A 15,194-nucleotide genomic window follows, 5' to 3' on the forward strand; every position below is an offset into this window, starting at 1 on the left:
TCAGCCTCATAGACTTCCCTCCTCCCCAGCCATTCCCCTCAGTGACCCCCCAGCTCCCCAGGCCAGCCTTCTTCACAGAATGGCCTCTGTCATTCTTCCTTAGGGTAGGACTTTGAATGGATGCCTCCCACTCCCCCACAGATGCAGACGTAACATAGATACACAGACCTCCAAAACCGTGGTGATGAGTGTGGCTTCTGGGTCCGGCAAGCCTGGTCCACATCCCAGCTCTGCCCTCTAACTCACTTTCCTGTCTCGGAGCACATTTGTTTATCCTCTTCGAGCCTCCGTTCCTTATCTGTAAATTGGAGTTAATGATATTTACCATGAAAGGAATAAAGAAATATACTTTGTGGTAAGGATTAAATGAAGTCACACACAGGAGGCACTTTGCCTGACACAAGGTGAACGTTCACTGAATGGTAGAAATTATTGTCGATCCCACCACCATTTATGGTTGGCTTCACCTTCTTGATTTTCCTTTGCCTCCACAATAACAACTCGTGGGAGTAGGTGTCCATGTTATTTTTGAAGTTTTATAAACAAGGAAACCGAAGTCTTGTTTTGACCACAGACTCGGGGGCATATGAGTGTGGGGAGGCACATGAGCATATTGACACACACATTTAAGTCACAAACCATAAAAACTTGCTTATAAACACATGCACACATGGACGCATGCCCTCTAACAGCTGGCTCAGCAGGCACCTTAACAGCTTTACTGTTGTTTGCCCCAGATATGAGGGGCAGGGATGAGCTCATGGAGGATAGGCAAAGAGTTTGGAAAATTCCAGAGAAAGGTGGACTGCTGGCAGAGGTGGCAGATGGGCAGTGTTTGCGTGAACAAAGGGGCAGGGAGCATTACCAGGGCAGAGGAAGCTGATGCCTTCCCAGTGGAGGGGCTTCACACGCCTGGGCACACACCTGGGCATGGCGTCTCCTCGGGGCTCTGCCCATGCAGGATCTTCCTCCCGGGTGTGGCAGCAACGTGTGACCTTAGAGGGGCCTGAGCAGACCAGGAGGCCCTGAGCAGCAGCTCTTTATTTGTTTCTCTCCAACTTTCTCTACTTTTCAAGCTGCTCCCCATCCCCATCCTCAAACCTGTCCTCATCTGGCATTGGAACCAGATATACCACAGAACAAGGAGGAAGAGCCAGGGATTCAGAAGATAATTAGCCAGGCAGGAGTTGGAGCCACTGCTACTCTCGTCCAGGCAGTAAGGCTGATACATTCCATACCTCACACATGCCCTGCACATCGTAGTCTATGTACAGTATCTCATCTGATCTTCATGAGGTTCTAGTGAGTAGGCATTGTTATGTCTTGGTTTCTTCTCTGATGAAGAAACTGAGACTCAGGGACTTGAGGAACACATCTGAGATCACAGGGCAGGTGAACAAAGGTACCAGGATTTGAAACCAGGCAGTCTGAATCTAAGTTTTATTCTTTTTCCACTATACCACTAGGCAAGCATGAATTGAACAGAATGCGAAGACAGGTTTCGAGTAGTTTCTACTGGAAACCCCAGCATAGAGACCTTCATTGTGTAAATTCTAGAGCAGCCCTGCCCACCACCAGGCACCCTTGGTCTCCCGGGGTCTCCTCTCGAGTGTTCCCTCTGGACCCTCCTCTGAGTCTTTCTTGTCTTTCTCACAAGAAGCAAACAAAATCTTTTATCGGTAGGGCACGCTGGCTCAGGCTTGTAATCCCAGCACTTTGGGAGGCTGAGGTAGGAGGATTGCTTGAGCCCAGGAATTTCAGACCAGCCTCGGCAACATAGTGAAACCTCGTCTCTACAAAAAATAGAAATTAGCCAGGCATGATGGTGTGTACCTGTAGTTTCTGATACTTGGGAAACTAAGGTGGGAGGATTGCTTGAGCCCAGGAGTTCCTTTGTCATTTATGGTTGGTGAACACTGGATGGACCAGAAAAATTATAATCAACATCCTTCTGCCTTTATTTCATCAGCATCCATTCATTAATTCAGCAAATATCCCTAAGCACCTGTGATCCCCCAAGCACTGGGCTGGACACTGAAGTGCTGATAGTATATCAGAAGCAGACACTACCCTCAGGGAACTTACAGTATGGTTTGTCTTAGAAGCCTACGGAGATAGGGCAGGGAGAGCCCCCCTTGTTTGCTAGCATCAGACATCGGTCAATTCAATTCTTTAAACATTTAGCAAGAGCCTACTTTGGTCACATTCTAGGCACTGGTGACCATATAAACATTAGTGAGACAGGGTTGCTGTTTTCCCAGGGGATAACAGTTTTGGTTGGGGCAGGGTTAGATAACTGTTATAAGTAAACAAAATCCAAGGCAGATGGCGCTAAGAGCTCTGAGTGACTGATGGGGGCCACCATGGTGGGGGTGGGCTACGCATGGAAAGCCTTGTGCATCAGCTGGGATTTGAACAGGATGGGAAGCACTTCAGAAGAAGCTGTGGGAGAAGGGCATACCATATGGAAAGCACTGCATTGCAGGTCTTGGCTTGAGGACCCTGAACAGGAGGCTGAAATGCTTGGAACCGATGCCCTAGGCAGTTGTAGCCATTGAAGGTGCTTGAGCAGGGAAGTGGCATATAGTTAGCTGTGCTGTAGGGAAAAATCACCTGCTAGCAGTGTGACATGGAGGTGACTGTAATAGGACAGCCCATCTGGCTGCTCCAGGGTAGAGGAGCAGACAGGAGGGAGGATGCAAGAAGTCCTATGGAGGTAGCCACCTTTCCAAGCCGGACTCTGAAGGGTATGAGCTGTACTCAGAGCCTGAGATAGCCCAGCCCTTCTCTAAGTTTGAGGCTTCCATCTGTAGTGTGTAGCTCTGAGCAACTGTAGGGGTATGGAGCCAGGCACAGTGGCTCACACCTGTAATCCCAGCACTTTGGGAGGCTGAGGCAGGCGGATCACTTGAGAGGTCAGGAGTTTGAGACCAGTCTGGCCAACATGGTGAAACCCCTACTCTCTACTAAAAATACAAAAATTAGCCGGGAGCAATGGTGGGCGCCTATAATCCCAGCCACTTGGGAGGCTGGGGCAGGAGAATCGTTTGAACCCAGGAGGTGGAGGTTGCAGTGAGCCGAGATGGCACCACTGCACTCCAGCCTGGGCGACAGAGCGAGACTCCATCTCAAAATCAAACAAACAAACAACAACAACAACAAAACCAGTAGGGGCATGGAGTACCAGAAAATACTATAGGCCAGCAAAGAAAAACAGACAAGGACTGGGAAAGATGTGTGAGCTGAGAACCTAGGTGAAGCCACCACAAAAGCAATGGAGACAGTGGCTGGAGGTAGGGGGTAAGGTGGTACTTACTGCCTACCTAGAGGCGCACGTGCAGGTGGAAGGATGCTTCCAGAGGCAGGAGTTTTGGTCACCAGGGAAGTGTTAGCCACACCCTGCACTGACTTTGCTCTGCTTTCTCCCACAGTCCCCCCAGAGGACACCAGGATTGACGGAGGCCCCGTGATTCTACTGCAGGCAGGCACCCCCCACAACCTCACATGCCGGGCCTTCAATGCGAAGCCTGCTGCCACCATCATCTGGTTCCGGGACGGGACGCAGCAGGAGGGCGCTGTGGCCAGCACGGTGAGCTCCGGCCAGCTCCCCCAGCTCCTCCTGGGCCTAGCCCAGCTCACCTCTCCTTTCCCACAGGGGTTTGACCACAGACTCAGGAGCACACAGACGTGAGAGGGGCTTAGAGGTCATCTGGTTCAGCCCTCTCATTCTACAGTTGGGAAAACTGAAACCCAGAGAAGAGAAATGAATTCCCAGGTTTACTGTGTCATTCAGTACTGAGCAGAGATTAATAGTAATAGTAAGTTGCCATGGATTAAACACCTGCTGAGTGCCAGACACTGTGCATGCTAAATACTTTATGGACAGTCTCTCTTAATCTTCATAGGAGTCCCATAAAGGAGGCATTATTTCCAACTCACAAAGGAGGAAACTGGTGCTCAGAGAGGTTGAGTGACTTGTCCAAGGTCACACAGCTGGCGCAGAGCTGGGATTTGTACCCGGGTCTGACTGTGCTTTCTCTCCACTGATCACTTCTACCTCTTTCCTTCAGCATCTGTTTGTCAGATTATTCCAGTCATCACAACAAAGGGGCTGGGGAAGCAGGGATCCTTGTATACATTTTATAGATGAGGAAGCCATGAAAGATATCAAGTGACTTGCCCAGGATTACATAGCACAGTGGACAGTACAGCTGGAATTCAAATCCAGATTTCCTGTTTGGGGTTACCCTGCCAGCTGTGGGTGAACATATGTGTATCCAGCCCTTTGCTGGTGCTGCAGGAGCAATTCTCAGTGTGGGGAGGGGGATGTTCCCATGCTCCTCAGTGTGCAATCCCAGGGATACCTGGCTTCTGGCTTCAGTTCCGCCCTCAACACACTGTGTGACCTTGGAAAATTCACTTCACTTTTTTTTGGCCTTAGTTTCTCATTTGACAAATAATAATTCGGCCTCAGTGATACTTAACCTTTTCACAACCAAAAACTGTTATTTTTCTTCATCAGGGCTACATTTTGGCAACCAAACAAGTTGGTTTGTTAATATCCATTTGTCATCCACCCCCATTTTTCATATTCATTAAAGACAATGGAGCTTCAAAGCAGCACGAGGGAGCCATTGTTACTGCACTGGCCCTGAACTGTGCCTGTCCAGCAAAGCTGCATGCATGGTGGTCAAACCACGGGGCCTTAATATAATTATAATATAATATAATGTGACTTTCCTCAGGTAGTTTGCAGTATAGAAAACAGCTCAAGGGTTCCTGTGACCATATTTAGGGACCCCTGGCTGTCACTGAGCAAGTGTAAGACTTCGAGCCTGTGAGTCCCTTCCCTGCCCTCAAGGAGTTTACAGTTTAGCAGAAGAAACCCAACCTTGAAATACTCACACATGGTGCCTACAAGCAAGACTGGATGTGCCTAGAGCTGTGAGCAGGACACACTGACTATAAGAGCATACATTCAGGCTGGGAGAGAGTTCTGAGGGCTGGGCTGGCTGCAGAAGGCTTTCCAGAAGAGATGGGATTTGTGCTGGACTCTAATGTAAACTGTGGCCTTAATAATAATATGTTAGTTTTGGTCCATCAGTTGTAACAGACTTATCACTCTAATGCAAGGTGTTAGGAATGGGGGAAACTGTAAGGTCAGGGAGGAGGGTATATGGAAACTCCCTGTACTTTTTGCTCAATTTTTCTGTAAACTTAAAACTGCTCCAAAAGATAGTCTGTGATGTGGGCATGGTGGCACACACTCCTGTAGTCGCTGCTACTCAGAAGGCTCTGGCAGGAGGATTGCTTGAGTCCAGGCTTTAGAGGCCAGCCTGGGCAACATAGCAAGACCCTAAAAATATATAATTTTAATTAAAAGACAATTAATAGTCTATTGATTAGACACACACACAGACACACACACACACACACAGGGAAGAGGTTGTGGGAGTGAAGGGGGTTGACCTGTAAATTAAAGTATCCCTCCAGCTCAAGCCCATCTTTGAGTGAGGTCGCTTTAAGAGAAGAGGACGGGGCTTTTAGCTTGACCATATCTCCCACCCTTGTCATGTTCCAGGAATTGCTGAAGGATGGGAAGAGGGAGACCACTGTGAGCCAACTGCTCATTAATCCCACAGACCTGGACATTGGGCGTGTCTTCACCTGCCGAAGCATGAACGAGGCTATCCCTAGTGGCAAGGAGACTTCCATTGAGCTGGACGTGCACCGTGAGTGGGCTGAGGGGAGCAGTCTGGAGCAGTGGGGTAGGAGGGGAATGTAGGCAGCCTTTTGAGAAGCAGAAAGAGTCCCCCTACGGTCCCCAGGACAAACACTCGCCTTTGTCACATCTTTCATTCCCTGGATTGAACTGTGGGGACTAAGGGCTGGTAGAGCATTGGCTGTGGAGTCAGGCATTCCCCAGGTCTAAACCAGCCTGTTATTAGTCAATGATTTATACTCTCTGGGCCTCAGTTTCCAATTCTGTATACTGTATATCGCAAAAGATAAGATACTGGCCTACAGTCCCTTATTCAAACTAAAAGTGATATGGTGGCGAAGCCTCAACCAAGGCTCTTCATAGTCTTTTATTTAATTTAGTCTTAAGTTTCGCTGCGTATGTATTCATATGTGACTATGGGATGTAGCCCAGACGCTGCTGGGGATCTTACACAGTAAACGCTCTATGCACAGCATTGCCTTTCTAAATTTGAAAAATTCTGAATTCTGAAATGCATCTAGTCCTAAGGATTTCAAATAAGGGATTGTGGACCTGGACCTGCTTCCTGGGGTTGTGAGCATTAAATGAGATATAGCAGAAGAGCATCTAGCATGGAGTATTCTTACCTGGTAGGTGTGTAATAAATTGTCTCTGCCCAGGGAGCCATGGGGGTGTGGGCAGCAACTGGGAATGCCCACACCCCATCCCTTTTAGTGAGCCAAGCAAGCTCACACTGACGCCTAGTGGCCACAGTGGGTCATTAGTCCATTGCGTTATTTGTCCCTTTGGTGCCTTCATTGGTGGTCACCCTAGCAGGCCCCCTAGAGGCTCCATGTGGAAAAGGTGAGGAAGACAGCGTGTTAATTGGAGCTGATACACTGCAACCTCAAATTCCCAGATCCCCCCTGAGAGTGGTCAGGTCTGAGTGTATGTGTTAGGGAGGGAAAAAGAAACTCAAGGGACAGAAAAGACCCTGACTGCCTGTGCTCTACTTTGCAGACCCTCCTACAGTGACCCTGTCCGTTGAGCCACAGACGGTGCAGGAGGGTGAGCGTGTTGTCTTTACCTGCCAGGCCACAGCCAACCCCGAGATCTTGGGCTACAGGTGAGGGGGTCAGAAGCTGGGAGCACCCCGGTGAGTGATACAGAAGAGGTTGGGGTCGGAGGCTGTACTGGGGAGGCCAAGCATCATGGATGTAGTTGAGAGGGTCTGAGGCCTGATCCCACCTCTGTGTTGCCTCCTCCCCCAGGTGGGCCAAAGGGGGTTTCTTGATTGAAGACGCCCACGAGAGTCGCTATGAGACAAATGTGGATTATTCCTTTTTCACGGAGCCAGTGTCTTGTGAGGTTCACAACAAAGTGGGGAGCACCAATGTCAGCACTTTAGTAAATGTCCACTGTGAGTAGCTGGGAGGGCAGGGACGGGGACAGAGAGCGGGAGGGCAGGGACGGGGACAGAGAGTGGGGCCCTGGAGGGCCTGGGGCAGAGTCGGGGACGGCTCCATGAATGGGGAGGTAGCAGGGCAGGAGGAAGAAGGTTGGTTGGAGTTAACCCCGTGAGCTTGAGACCCTAACGAGTGGCTTCTTTCTCCCTCACAGTCGCGCCCCGTATTGTAGTCGACCCCAAACCCACAACTACAGACATTGGCTCTGATGTGACCCTCACCTGTGTCTGGGTTGGAAATCCCCCTCTCACTCTCACCTGGACCAAAAAGGACTCAAACATGGTAAGACTCTTACTGCCTATTCTGAATGCTGGGAGGAAGGGGTGTGGCCACAGATGGGAGTAGATGGGGCGCTGCAGCATCATCTTTGAACCTCGGCTATTTCTAGGCTCTTGGGATTTGGAGGAGGTGCTTACAGTTACCCCCACCTCTTCTCACAGGACCGCTGCCCAGTTCAGAAGCACTGGGGGGACAGACTCAGCTATGCATGGGAAGCAGGGTGGGATGGGAGGAAGGGAGAGGGCCTGGGATGGGCCTGCTGCAGTGGCAAAGGTCTGGTAAATAATGCTGCACAGGGAGGTGGGGAAGCTGAGGCGATTTGCTAGAGAAGGCTGGAGACTATAGCTCTGCAGAGACGCCCATTAGACCACTTGGGCCAGAACTGCAGGAAGAGGAATCTCAGAGTAAAACGTCCTACCTCATTTGGCAATGAAAACACGACAGATCATCAGAAGAGGCTGCATCCTCCTAAAATGATTGCAGCCTTCACCTGCCCTCTCTGGCCTCCACCCCATCCCTGCCCACTCTTGCAGAGATAGGGTATTGACGTGCCAACCTGTGTAGAGTCAGAGCATGGACCAAAATGGACTCGGGAATCCCATTTCCCTTCTGGGAATTCACTTGTGGCCCTTCCTGCTTTCTTTCCAATGCCTCCGATGTGGGGCCCTCATGGACCTAGGGGCCGAGGCCTCCTGGCTCCCCACCCGAGGCTGCTCTCTCTGCCCAGGTCCTGAGTAACAGCAATCAGCTGCTGCTGAAGTCGGTGACTCAGGCAGACGCTGGCACCTACACCTGCCGGGCCATTGTGCCTCGAATCGGAGTGGCTGAGCGGGAGGTGCCGCTCTATGTGAACGGTGAGTGAGTGGCCTGAGAGGCAGCCGGGCCTGGGTGGGCTGGCACTGCGGTTTTTAACTGGTGCTGACGTGTGTCTTCTTGCTTGCAGGGCCCCCCATCATCTCCAGTGAGGCGGTGCAGTACGCTGTGAGGGGTGACGGTGGCAAGGTGGAGTGTTTCATTGGGAGCACACCACCCCCAGACCGCATAGTGAGTGGTGGACCTGCCTGCGGACAGCCAGCCCTCCCTGCTTCTTTGCCCAGGCCCAGTCTCCTCTCGCCTCTGCTGGTTTTGCTCCTTCAACTTCCCTGTCCCATTTCCATCCTCGAATCTTCTGCTTTCTGTCCCTCTGTCCCTTTACCTGCTCAAATCCCACCTCCTCCCTTACTTGTTATGTGTCCCTGAGCAGATCACTTAATGTTTTGAACCTCAGTTTATTCATCTATAAAACAAGGCCAGTAAATCCTACCTAATAGAGTTGCTGTGAGAAGTCATGGCAGCAACAGGTATGAGACGCCTAGGCCAGCACTCAATTCATGTTAGTTCCCCGCTCTCTCCCCTGGGCTAACGCTTCCCCCCTTTTCTCCCTCATCTGCCCTGTCATTGACCTCCTGCTCTTTTCCATGTTCCCTCCCCTTCCCTGTCTCCTCCTCCTCTGGCTCCTGCCCTCTCCCTCCCTTCCCATCAGTTCTCCTGCCTGCCTGGCCCACTCTTCTCTCCCTCCTCTTGCCTTCCTCCTACCAGCCCCTTTGCCTTGCCACTCTCCTCCCTCCTTTCTCCTCTCCGCCACACCATGAGCCATTAATTCCTTCCGTGACCATTAACTGTCAAACCCCTCATCACATTTAATGACCATTTGGCTAACTCCAGGGCTGCCCAGGGACACTTCATTACCACGGCCGCCCGGGCAGCAGGCGGCTGGGCTCCCGGGGGGCTTTCCTTGCAGATCTAGGAGGATTGATCCCTGGAAAGGAGCCAGTGCTCGGCTGCTCCCCTCCCCTTAGGCTCCACTCTGAGGAAGGGGCCATGCAGGGGAATGGCCCAGCTGAGAGGTCAGGGATGGAACGGTCCAGGGATACCCCGTGGTGGGTTCTGCCTATTACAAGTCTATGGATCAGTCTCAGAGCCAGCCAGGCAGGTCGTGTGGGTTGGTTAAAGTTACGCCTAAAGATTGAGTTACGCTTAGTTAGAATCACAGACTATCAGAGCTGAAAGAAATCTTGAGCATTGTCTGGCCCTAGCCTGGTTCTGTCATTGTACAGATGAAGAAAATGAGGCCTAGAGAGGGACAGGGAGGCCACACGGGCTTGATGGGCAGAGGAGCCCAGCATTCTTGAGGACCGACGCAGAACTTTTTCTACGACATCTGGGGTTCCCAGTGTCAGTTCATTGGATCAGCTGCATCCACATCCCATGTGATCATTATGAAAATAGCGATTCTCCTCCTCCCTGGAGATTCCTACGTAGGACATAAGTCCCAAAAATCTACATTTGAAAGAATCTCCCTAGCTAAATCTGATGTCAGCCATGCTTGGGAGCCACCGCTCCGCCTTGAGTGGAGAGTCAGTGCCGAGGGTGTGAGGCAGCAGGTGTGGCTTAGGTTTGTTACAGGGAGGTGTTAGGCTGGGCTCGCGGGGCACACATGGCACATAGGGGTGAGGGTGCCTTGAGGGTGGATCAGGGGACACGTGGGCATGGGCTTCTGCCACCTGCCCCTTTCTTACCTCCTTCCTGCCCTCTCCACTGCAGGCATGGGCATGGAAGGAGAACTTCTTGGAGGTGGGGACCCTGGAACGCTATACAGTGGAGAGGACCAACTCAGGCAGTGGGGTGCTATCCACGCTCACCATCAACAATGTCATGGAGGCCGACTTTCAAACTCACTACAACTGCACCGCCTGGAACAGCTTCGGGCCAGGCACAGCCATCATCCAGCTGGAAGAGCGAGGTGACTGGCCGTGCTGCCTGCCAGCTGGGGTGCAGGGCAGCCTGAGGATTCTGCTCCCTCTTTTCTCCAGGGGCAGGGCTCAGCTGCTCCCCTTCCCTTGGGCTCTGCTCTGAGGGAGGTGACACACAGAGGGATGTCCCGGCTGAGAGATCAGGAGTGAAGGGGTTTGGGGCTACTCCCGTCTGATTCCTGCCTATTATAAGAGTCTGTGCACCAGGGAAAGAACTCTCTTGGGCCTTCCCACCAGAACCTGTCCTCCATATGCTCAACTGGGGAAATTCCCTCACTTTGTTAAAGTGTATTGAGCATTCGCTGTGTGCCAGGCTCTGCCCCAGGGTCTGCAGGAAGAGCTGTGAACAAGACACAGTCCCTGACCTCAAGAAACTTTCAGTGTAGTGGAGGGACTTACAGAGTGGTAGCAAATTAATATTCAGATGGAGAAGAATCATATGAACTGCAAAAGGGAATAATGCTGCCCATCTCATTGGGCTGCTGTGAGGATTAAATGAGAGAATATTTACAAAATGCCTGGCATAGAGTAGGTGTTCAGTAAGTATGGGTTCCCCTACCTCTTCAAGAATTGTCACTCTGATAGCAGAAAAGTGTTGTCTCCTTTAAGGCACTTCTCACATGTCACATGATAAAAGAGGTATTCCTTTGGCTTTTGGAAGCTACCAAGTCCAAGGAGGAAAAGCACTTTTTTGTTGTTGTTTTATTTTTTGAGAACTAACCATTTGACATAGGAGATGGGGAACCGCATGGAAATGAGAGCATCCCATCACTTCTGTCCTTTTTTTTTTTTTTTTTTTTTTTGAGACGGAGTCTCACTCTGTCGCCCAGACTGGAGTACAGTGGTGCAATCTTGGCTTACTGCAACCCGTGCCTCCCAGGTTCAAATGAGTCTCCTACCTCAGCCTCCCGCGTAGCTGGGACTACAGGTGTGTGCCACCACGCCCCCGGCTAATTTTTTGTATTTTTAGTGGAGACAGGGTTTCACTGTGTTGGCCAAGATGGTCTCGATCTCCTGATCTCATGATCTACCCACCTCAGCCTCCCAAAGTGCTGGGATTACAAATGTGAGCCACTGCACCCGGCCCATCACTTCGGTCTTAACTGAGGATGTCAGCAAGGGGGTTGGGGATAGGGAAGAATGGAGTAGATACAGTAACGTGGAGCTCCACAGGGAAGGATCTCAGAGAGGAAAAGCTATAAGCAGGATCTGGATTCAGCTAGAGCTGCTAGGAAGAGAGAGAAGACTGGAAGCAGGATTCCTGAGCTCCTCCTCAGCTCTGGGAAGCAGAGGAAACCAAGGAAAACTGTTGGAGCCCTGGGTAGATAGGTGCACATGGGGCAGTCACAGTGGTATTATGGATGGCACGGTGATGAAAGATGTCGGGGCCGGGCACGGTGGCTCAAGCCTTTAATCCCAGCACTTTGGGAGGCCAAGACGGGCGGATCACGAGGTCAGGAGATCGAGACCATCCTGGCTAACACGATGAAACCCCGTCTCTACTAAAAATACAAAAACCAGCTGGGCGAGGTGGCGGGCGCCTCTAGTCTCAGCTACTCGGGAGGCTGAGGCAGGAGAATGGCGTAAACCCGGGAGGCGGAGCTTGCAGTGAGCTGAGATCCGGCCACTGCACTCCAGTCCCGGAGACAGAGCAAGACTCCGCCTCAGAAAAAAAAAAAAAAAAAAAGATGTAGGAATATGGGTGGCAGATTGGAGAGTCTGGAGACAGCTGACCTCAAACAAGAGCGAGGGGCCAAGCATCATAGTCAGGTGGGCTGAAGGACAGAGATCAACAGACAGCCAAGGTCAGGGGCAAACTCCTGCCCCAGCTGCAGGGATGAGACATGACCATGATCTCCATTCTGATGGAGCTGGATCACAGACCAAAATCCAACCACAGTGCACACAGTGCAGACCTTCCTCTCTGATCCAACCTTGACTTAAACTGAATGCTGTTCCCAGGCTCAGTCAAAACTTAGCCCTGTACACAAGCCAAGGTTGCCTCTGTAGCTGTGGCCTAGCCTTCAGCCAGCACTGAGCTTAGCTCCCAGTATAACTCCAGCCTCATGCCTCCACCTTTCCTTCCCCATCGAAAGAGGTGTTACCTGTGGGCATCATAGCTGGGGCCACCATCGGCGCGAGCATCCTGCTCATCTTCTTCTTCATCGCCTTGGTATTCTTCCTCTACCGGCGCCGCAAAGGCAGTGAGTATGGGCCCTGTGCAGCCCACAGCCTTCCCCGGGCCCTTCCAGGGCTGTGACAGGCAGTGTTGGGATGGATGGGGGGTTGGCCGTTGAGCTCCAGCCCAGAGGGAGCCTGAAGCAGCTGCTGCAGAGGCCAGCAGGAAGCACTTGGTCCAAGCTGCCTCTCCCATCCCAGGTCGCAAGGACGTTACCCTGAGGAAGCTGGATATCAAGGTGGAGACAGTGAACCGAGAGCCACTTACAATGCATTCTGACCGGGAGGATGACACTGCCAGCGTCTCCACAGCGACCCGGGTCATGAAGGCCATCTACTCGGTGAGGGTCCTGCTCCTCGCTGGCCTCCCGCCTTCTCCACCCTCTGAGGAACAGCTCCATCCCAGATCTCTAGTAACCGTGGTCATTCTCTCCTTCCTCAATCGGCCTTCCCTGGTCCTGCCACACACACTCTCCCACACTCACACACATTCTCTCTCACACACACCCCAGGCTAGTTTCCTCCAGCAGAGGATAGGCAGCTGGGGTTCTCCAAAGACTTCCTTTGCCCCACAGAGTGTGAAAGTTGGAAGCCCCCAGAGGCTTTCTGGTCCATCTGCCTCATTGCTGAGGTGAGGAAACAGCCCTGGAGGGGGGCAGTGACATATACAAGGTCCCATTACATGTTAGCAACCAAACTAGTGCTCGAACCGAGGTCTCTGGCCTCTTCCCACCACATCCTAGAGCCTCTGTGTAGAGAACCCAGAACTCAAGTCTGCCCTTGACCTCAGACCCCTTCTGTGAGCAGGTGGCCTCTGAGTGTGGGGAGGGGTTGGTGAGAGTCGAAAAGAGCAGGGCTTCCGTCTGCTGACGCCCCACTCCTGCTGCTCCACAGTCGTTTAAGGATGATGTGGATCTGAAGCAGGACCTGCGCTGCGACACTATTGACACCCGGGAGGAGTATGAGATGAAGGTGGGAAAGGGGGAAGGGGCCAGGGCACGAGGGCTGGTGGACCAGTGGGTTTCCGAGGGCCTGTAGCAGGGAGGTGAGGACAGACTTGGGGAGGAGTGGTTGGGAGGGATTTTGAAGGAGCAGAGGAGGTGGAATGCTAGATAGGGACACAGGGAGAGCCAGAGGAGGAAGCCCAGAAGGCCATGGTGAGACTTGATCCCCAACCAAGAGGGAACACTGCCTCCATCCTCTTCTCTCGTTGCCCCCAGGACCCCACCAATGGCTACTACAACGTGCGTGCCCATGAAGACCGCCCGTCTTCCAGGGCAGTGCTCTATGCTGACTACCGTGCCCCTGGCCCTGCCCGCTTCGACGGCCGCCCCTCATCCCGTCTCTCCCACTCCAGCGGCTATGCCCAGCTCAACACCTATAGCCGGGCCCCTGCCTCTGACTATGGCCCTGAGCCCACACCCCCTGGCCCTGCTGCCCCAGCTGGCACCGACACAACCAGTCAGCTGTCCTACGAGAACTATGAGAAGTTCAACTCCCATCCCTTCCCTGGGGCAGCTGGGTACCCCACCTACCGACTGGGCTACCCCCAGGCCCCACCCTCTGGCCTGGAGCGGACCCCGTATGAGGCGTATGACCCCATTGGCAAGTACGCTACAGCCACTCGATTCTCCTACACCTCCCAGCACTCGGACTACGGCCAGCGATTCCAGCAGCGCATGCAGACTCACGTGTAGGGGCCAGAGCCTGGCTGGGGCATCTCTGCGGGGCAGAGGAGAAGGCTTTCACAGCTGTTCCCTGATATTCAGGGGCATTGCTCATTGCTCCCTTCTCGGACCAGCCTTCTTCCTCCCACCGTGGCAGGTGGGGAGCAGGTCTCCCAGAAACACCCCGTCCCGAGGATGGTGCTCTTTGCATGCCCCAGCCTCCTGGGCCTGCCCTTCCCTCTTCTTCGGGAGGATGTGTCTCTTCTGACCTGCACTCTTGCCTGACCCTAGAATGGGGACAGGGAAAGTGAAGGTTGGGGAGAGCAGAGGGGGCACTTTTTAGCATTCCCTTTCTGTCCCACCCCTCTGATCTCCCATAAGTGGAAATGGGGGTACCCAGGGGTGGGCAGGCTTTGGCCTAGGGACATGAAGTATGGGAGTGGGTGGCTGCGGCACAGACAGGTGGAAAACAGGATAGCCTGGCCAGTCCCTGTGTTGTTTGCATTCGTGCCCTGGGTGCATCTCTCCTTCCTCAGGGTACTGCAGAAGGGAGCTTGGATTTATGTTTGCTCTTGTCTACAGAACAGCCCTGGCACTGCATTCACATCCAGCCTTCATTCAGCTGGGAGCAAAATACCAGTCACCTTGGCCCACTGTGGACAGCTGTCTGTCAGCATGCAGAGGGATCCAGGAATCCCCGGCAGCACTGCCCGCTTTCCTTCTCGTCTGTGCTGGGCCAGCCAGATAAGTCAGGGTCCTGGTGGAGAAAGAAAGGCCAGGACCATGTCCTGATTGACCCAGAGACCGCTGTGTGCTGCGCAGCAGTTTCCAGAACCAACACTAGAGGGAGCCACACAGGCCTCCTCTCCTCAGTCTGCCCCACTTCCTGGTTTTAACCCTTGAGCTGGTTTGGGGAGTGGTGAGGTGGGTGTGGGGGTGCTGTACAATTTTTCAAAGAAAACAAAAAACAATGAAAACCTCATTTGGGAAGAAAAGATGTAGGGATTCCCCCACCCAAATACAAGTCCCATTGGAAAGGAAAGGTGGTACCTATTCTTCTCCATGGGGTTTCTAACATCCTCCATTATTCTTTCAGTCTCCAAGCACTTTG

The 15,194-nt window shown here is 52.5% G+C and overlaps 1 protein-coding gene across 2 annotated transcripts in view; it reads left to right on the forward strand.

Moving 5' to 3' along the window:
- KIRREL1 (kirre like nephrin family adhesion molecule 1) overlaps positions 1 to 15,044 on the forward strand; it is a 103,583-nt gene extending 88,539 nt beyond the window's left edge. For both annotated transcript variants that reach the window (XM_023214145.1, XM_023214144.2), the window contains 12 exons: positions 3,432 to 3,589; positions 5,582 to 5,732; positions 6,722 to 6,827; positions 6,973 to 7,121; positions 7,322 to 7,449; positions 8,174 to 8,300; positions 8,390 to 8,490; positions 10,030 to 10,228; positions 12,335 to 12,442; positions 12,618 to 12,757; positions 13,311 to 13,388; positions 13,637 to 15,044. In XM_023214145.1, coding sequence (XP_023069913.1) covers positions 3,432 to 3,589; positions 5,582 to 5,732; positions 6,722 to 6,827; positions 6,973 to 7,121; positions 7,322 to 7,449; positions 8,174 to 8,300; positions 8,390 to 8,490; positions 10,030 to 10,228; positions 12,335 to 12,442; positions 12,618 to 12,757; positions 13,311 to 13,388; positions 13,637 to 14,113 — 1,922 coding nt within the window. In that variant the 3' untranslated portion in view covers positions 14,114 to 15,044. The remainder of the gene's footprint in view (positions 1 to 3,431; positions 3,590 to 5,581; positions 5,733 to 6,721; positions 6,828 to 6,972; positions 7,122 to 7,321; positions 7,450 to 8,173; positions 8,301 to 8,389; positions 8,491 to 10,029; positions 10,229 to 12,334; positions 12,443 to 12,617; positions 12,758 to 13,310; positions 13,389 to 13,636) is intronic.
- Positions 15,045 to 15,194: the final 150 nt, after the last annotated feature.

The sequence above is a fragment of the Piliocolobus tephrosceles genome, chromosome 1 (assembly GCF_002776525.5).
Source record: "Piliocolobus tephrosceles isolate RC106 chromosome 1, ASM277652v3, whole genome shotgun sequence".
In the NCBI taxonomy this organism is placed as follows: Eukaryota; Metazoa; Chordata; class Mammalia; order Primates; family Cercopithecidae; genus Piliocolobus; species Piliocolobus tephrosceles.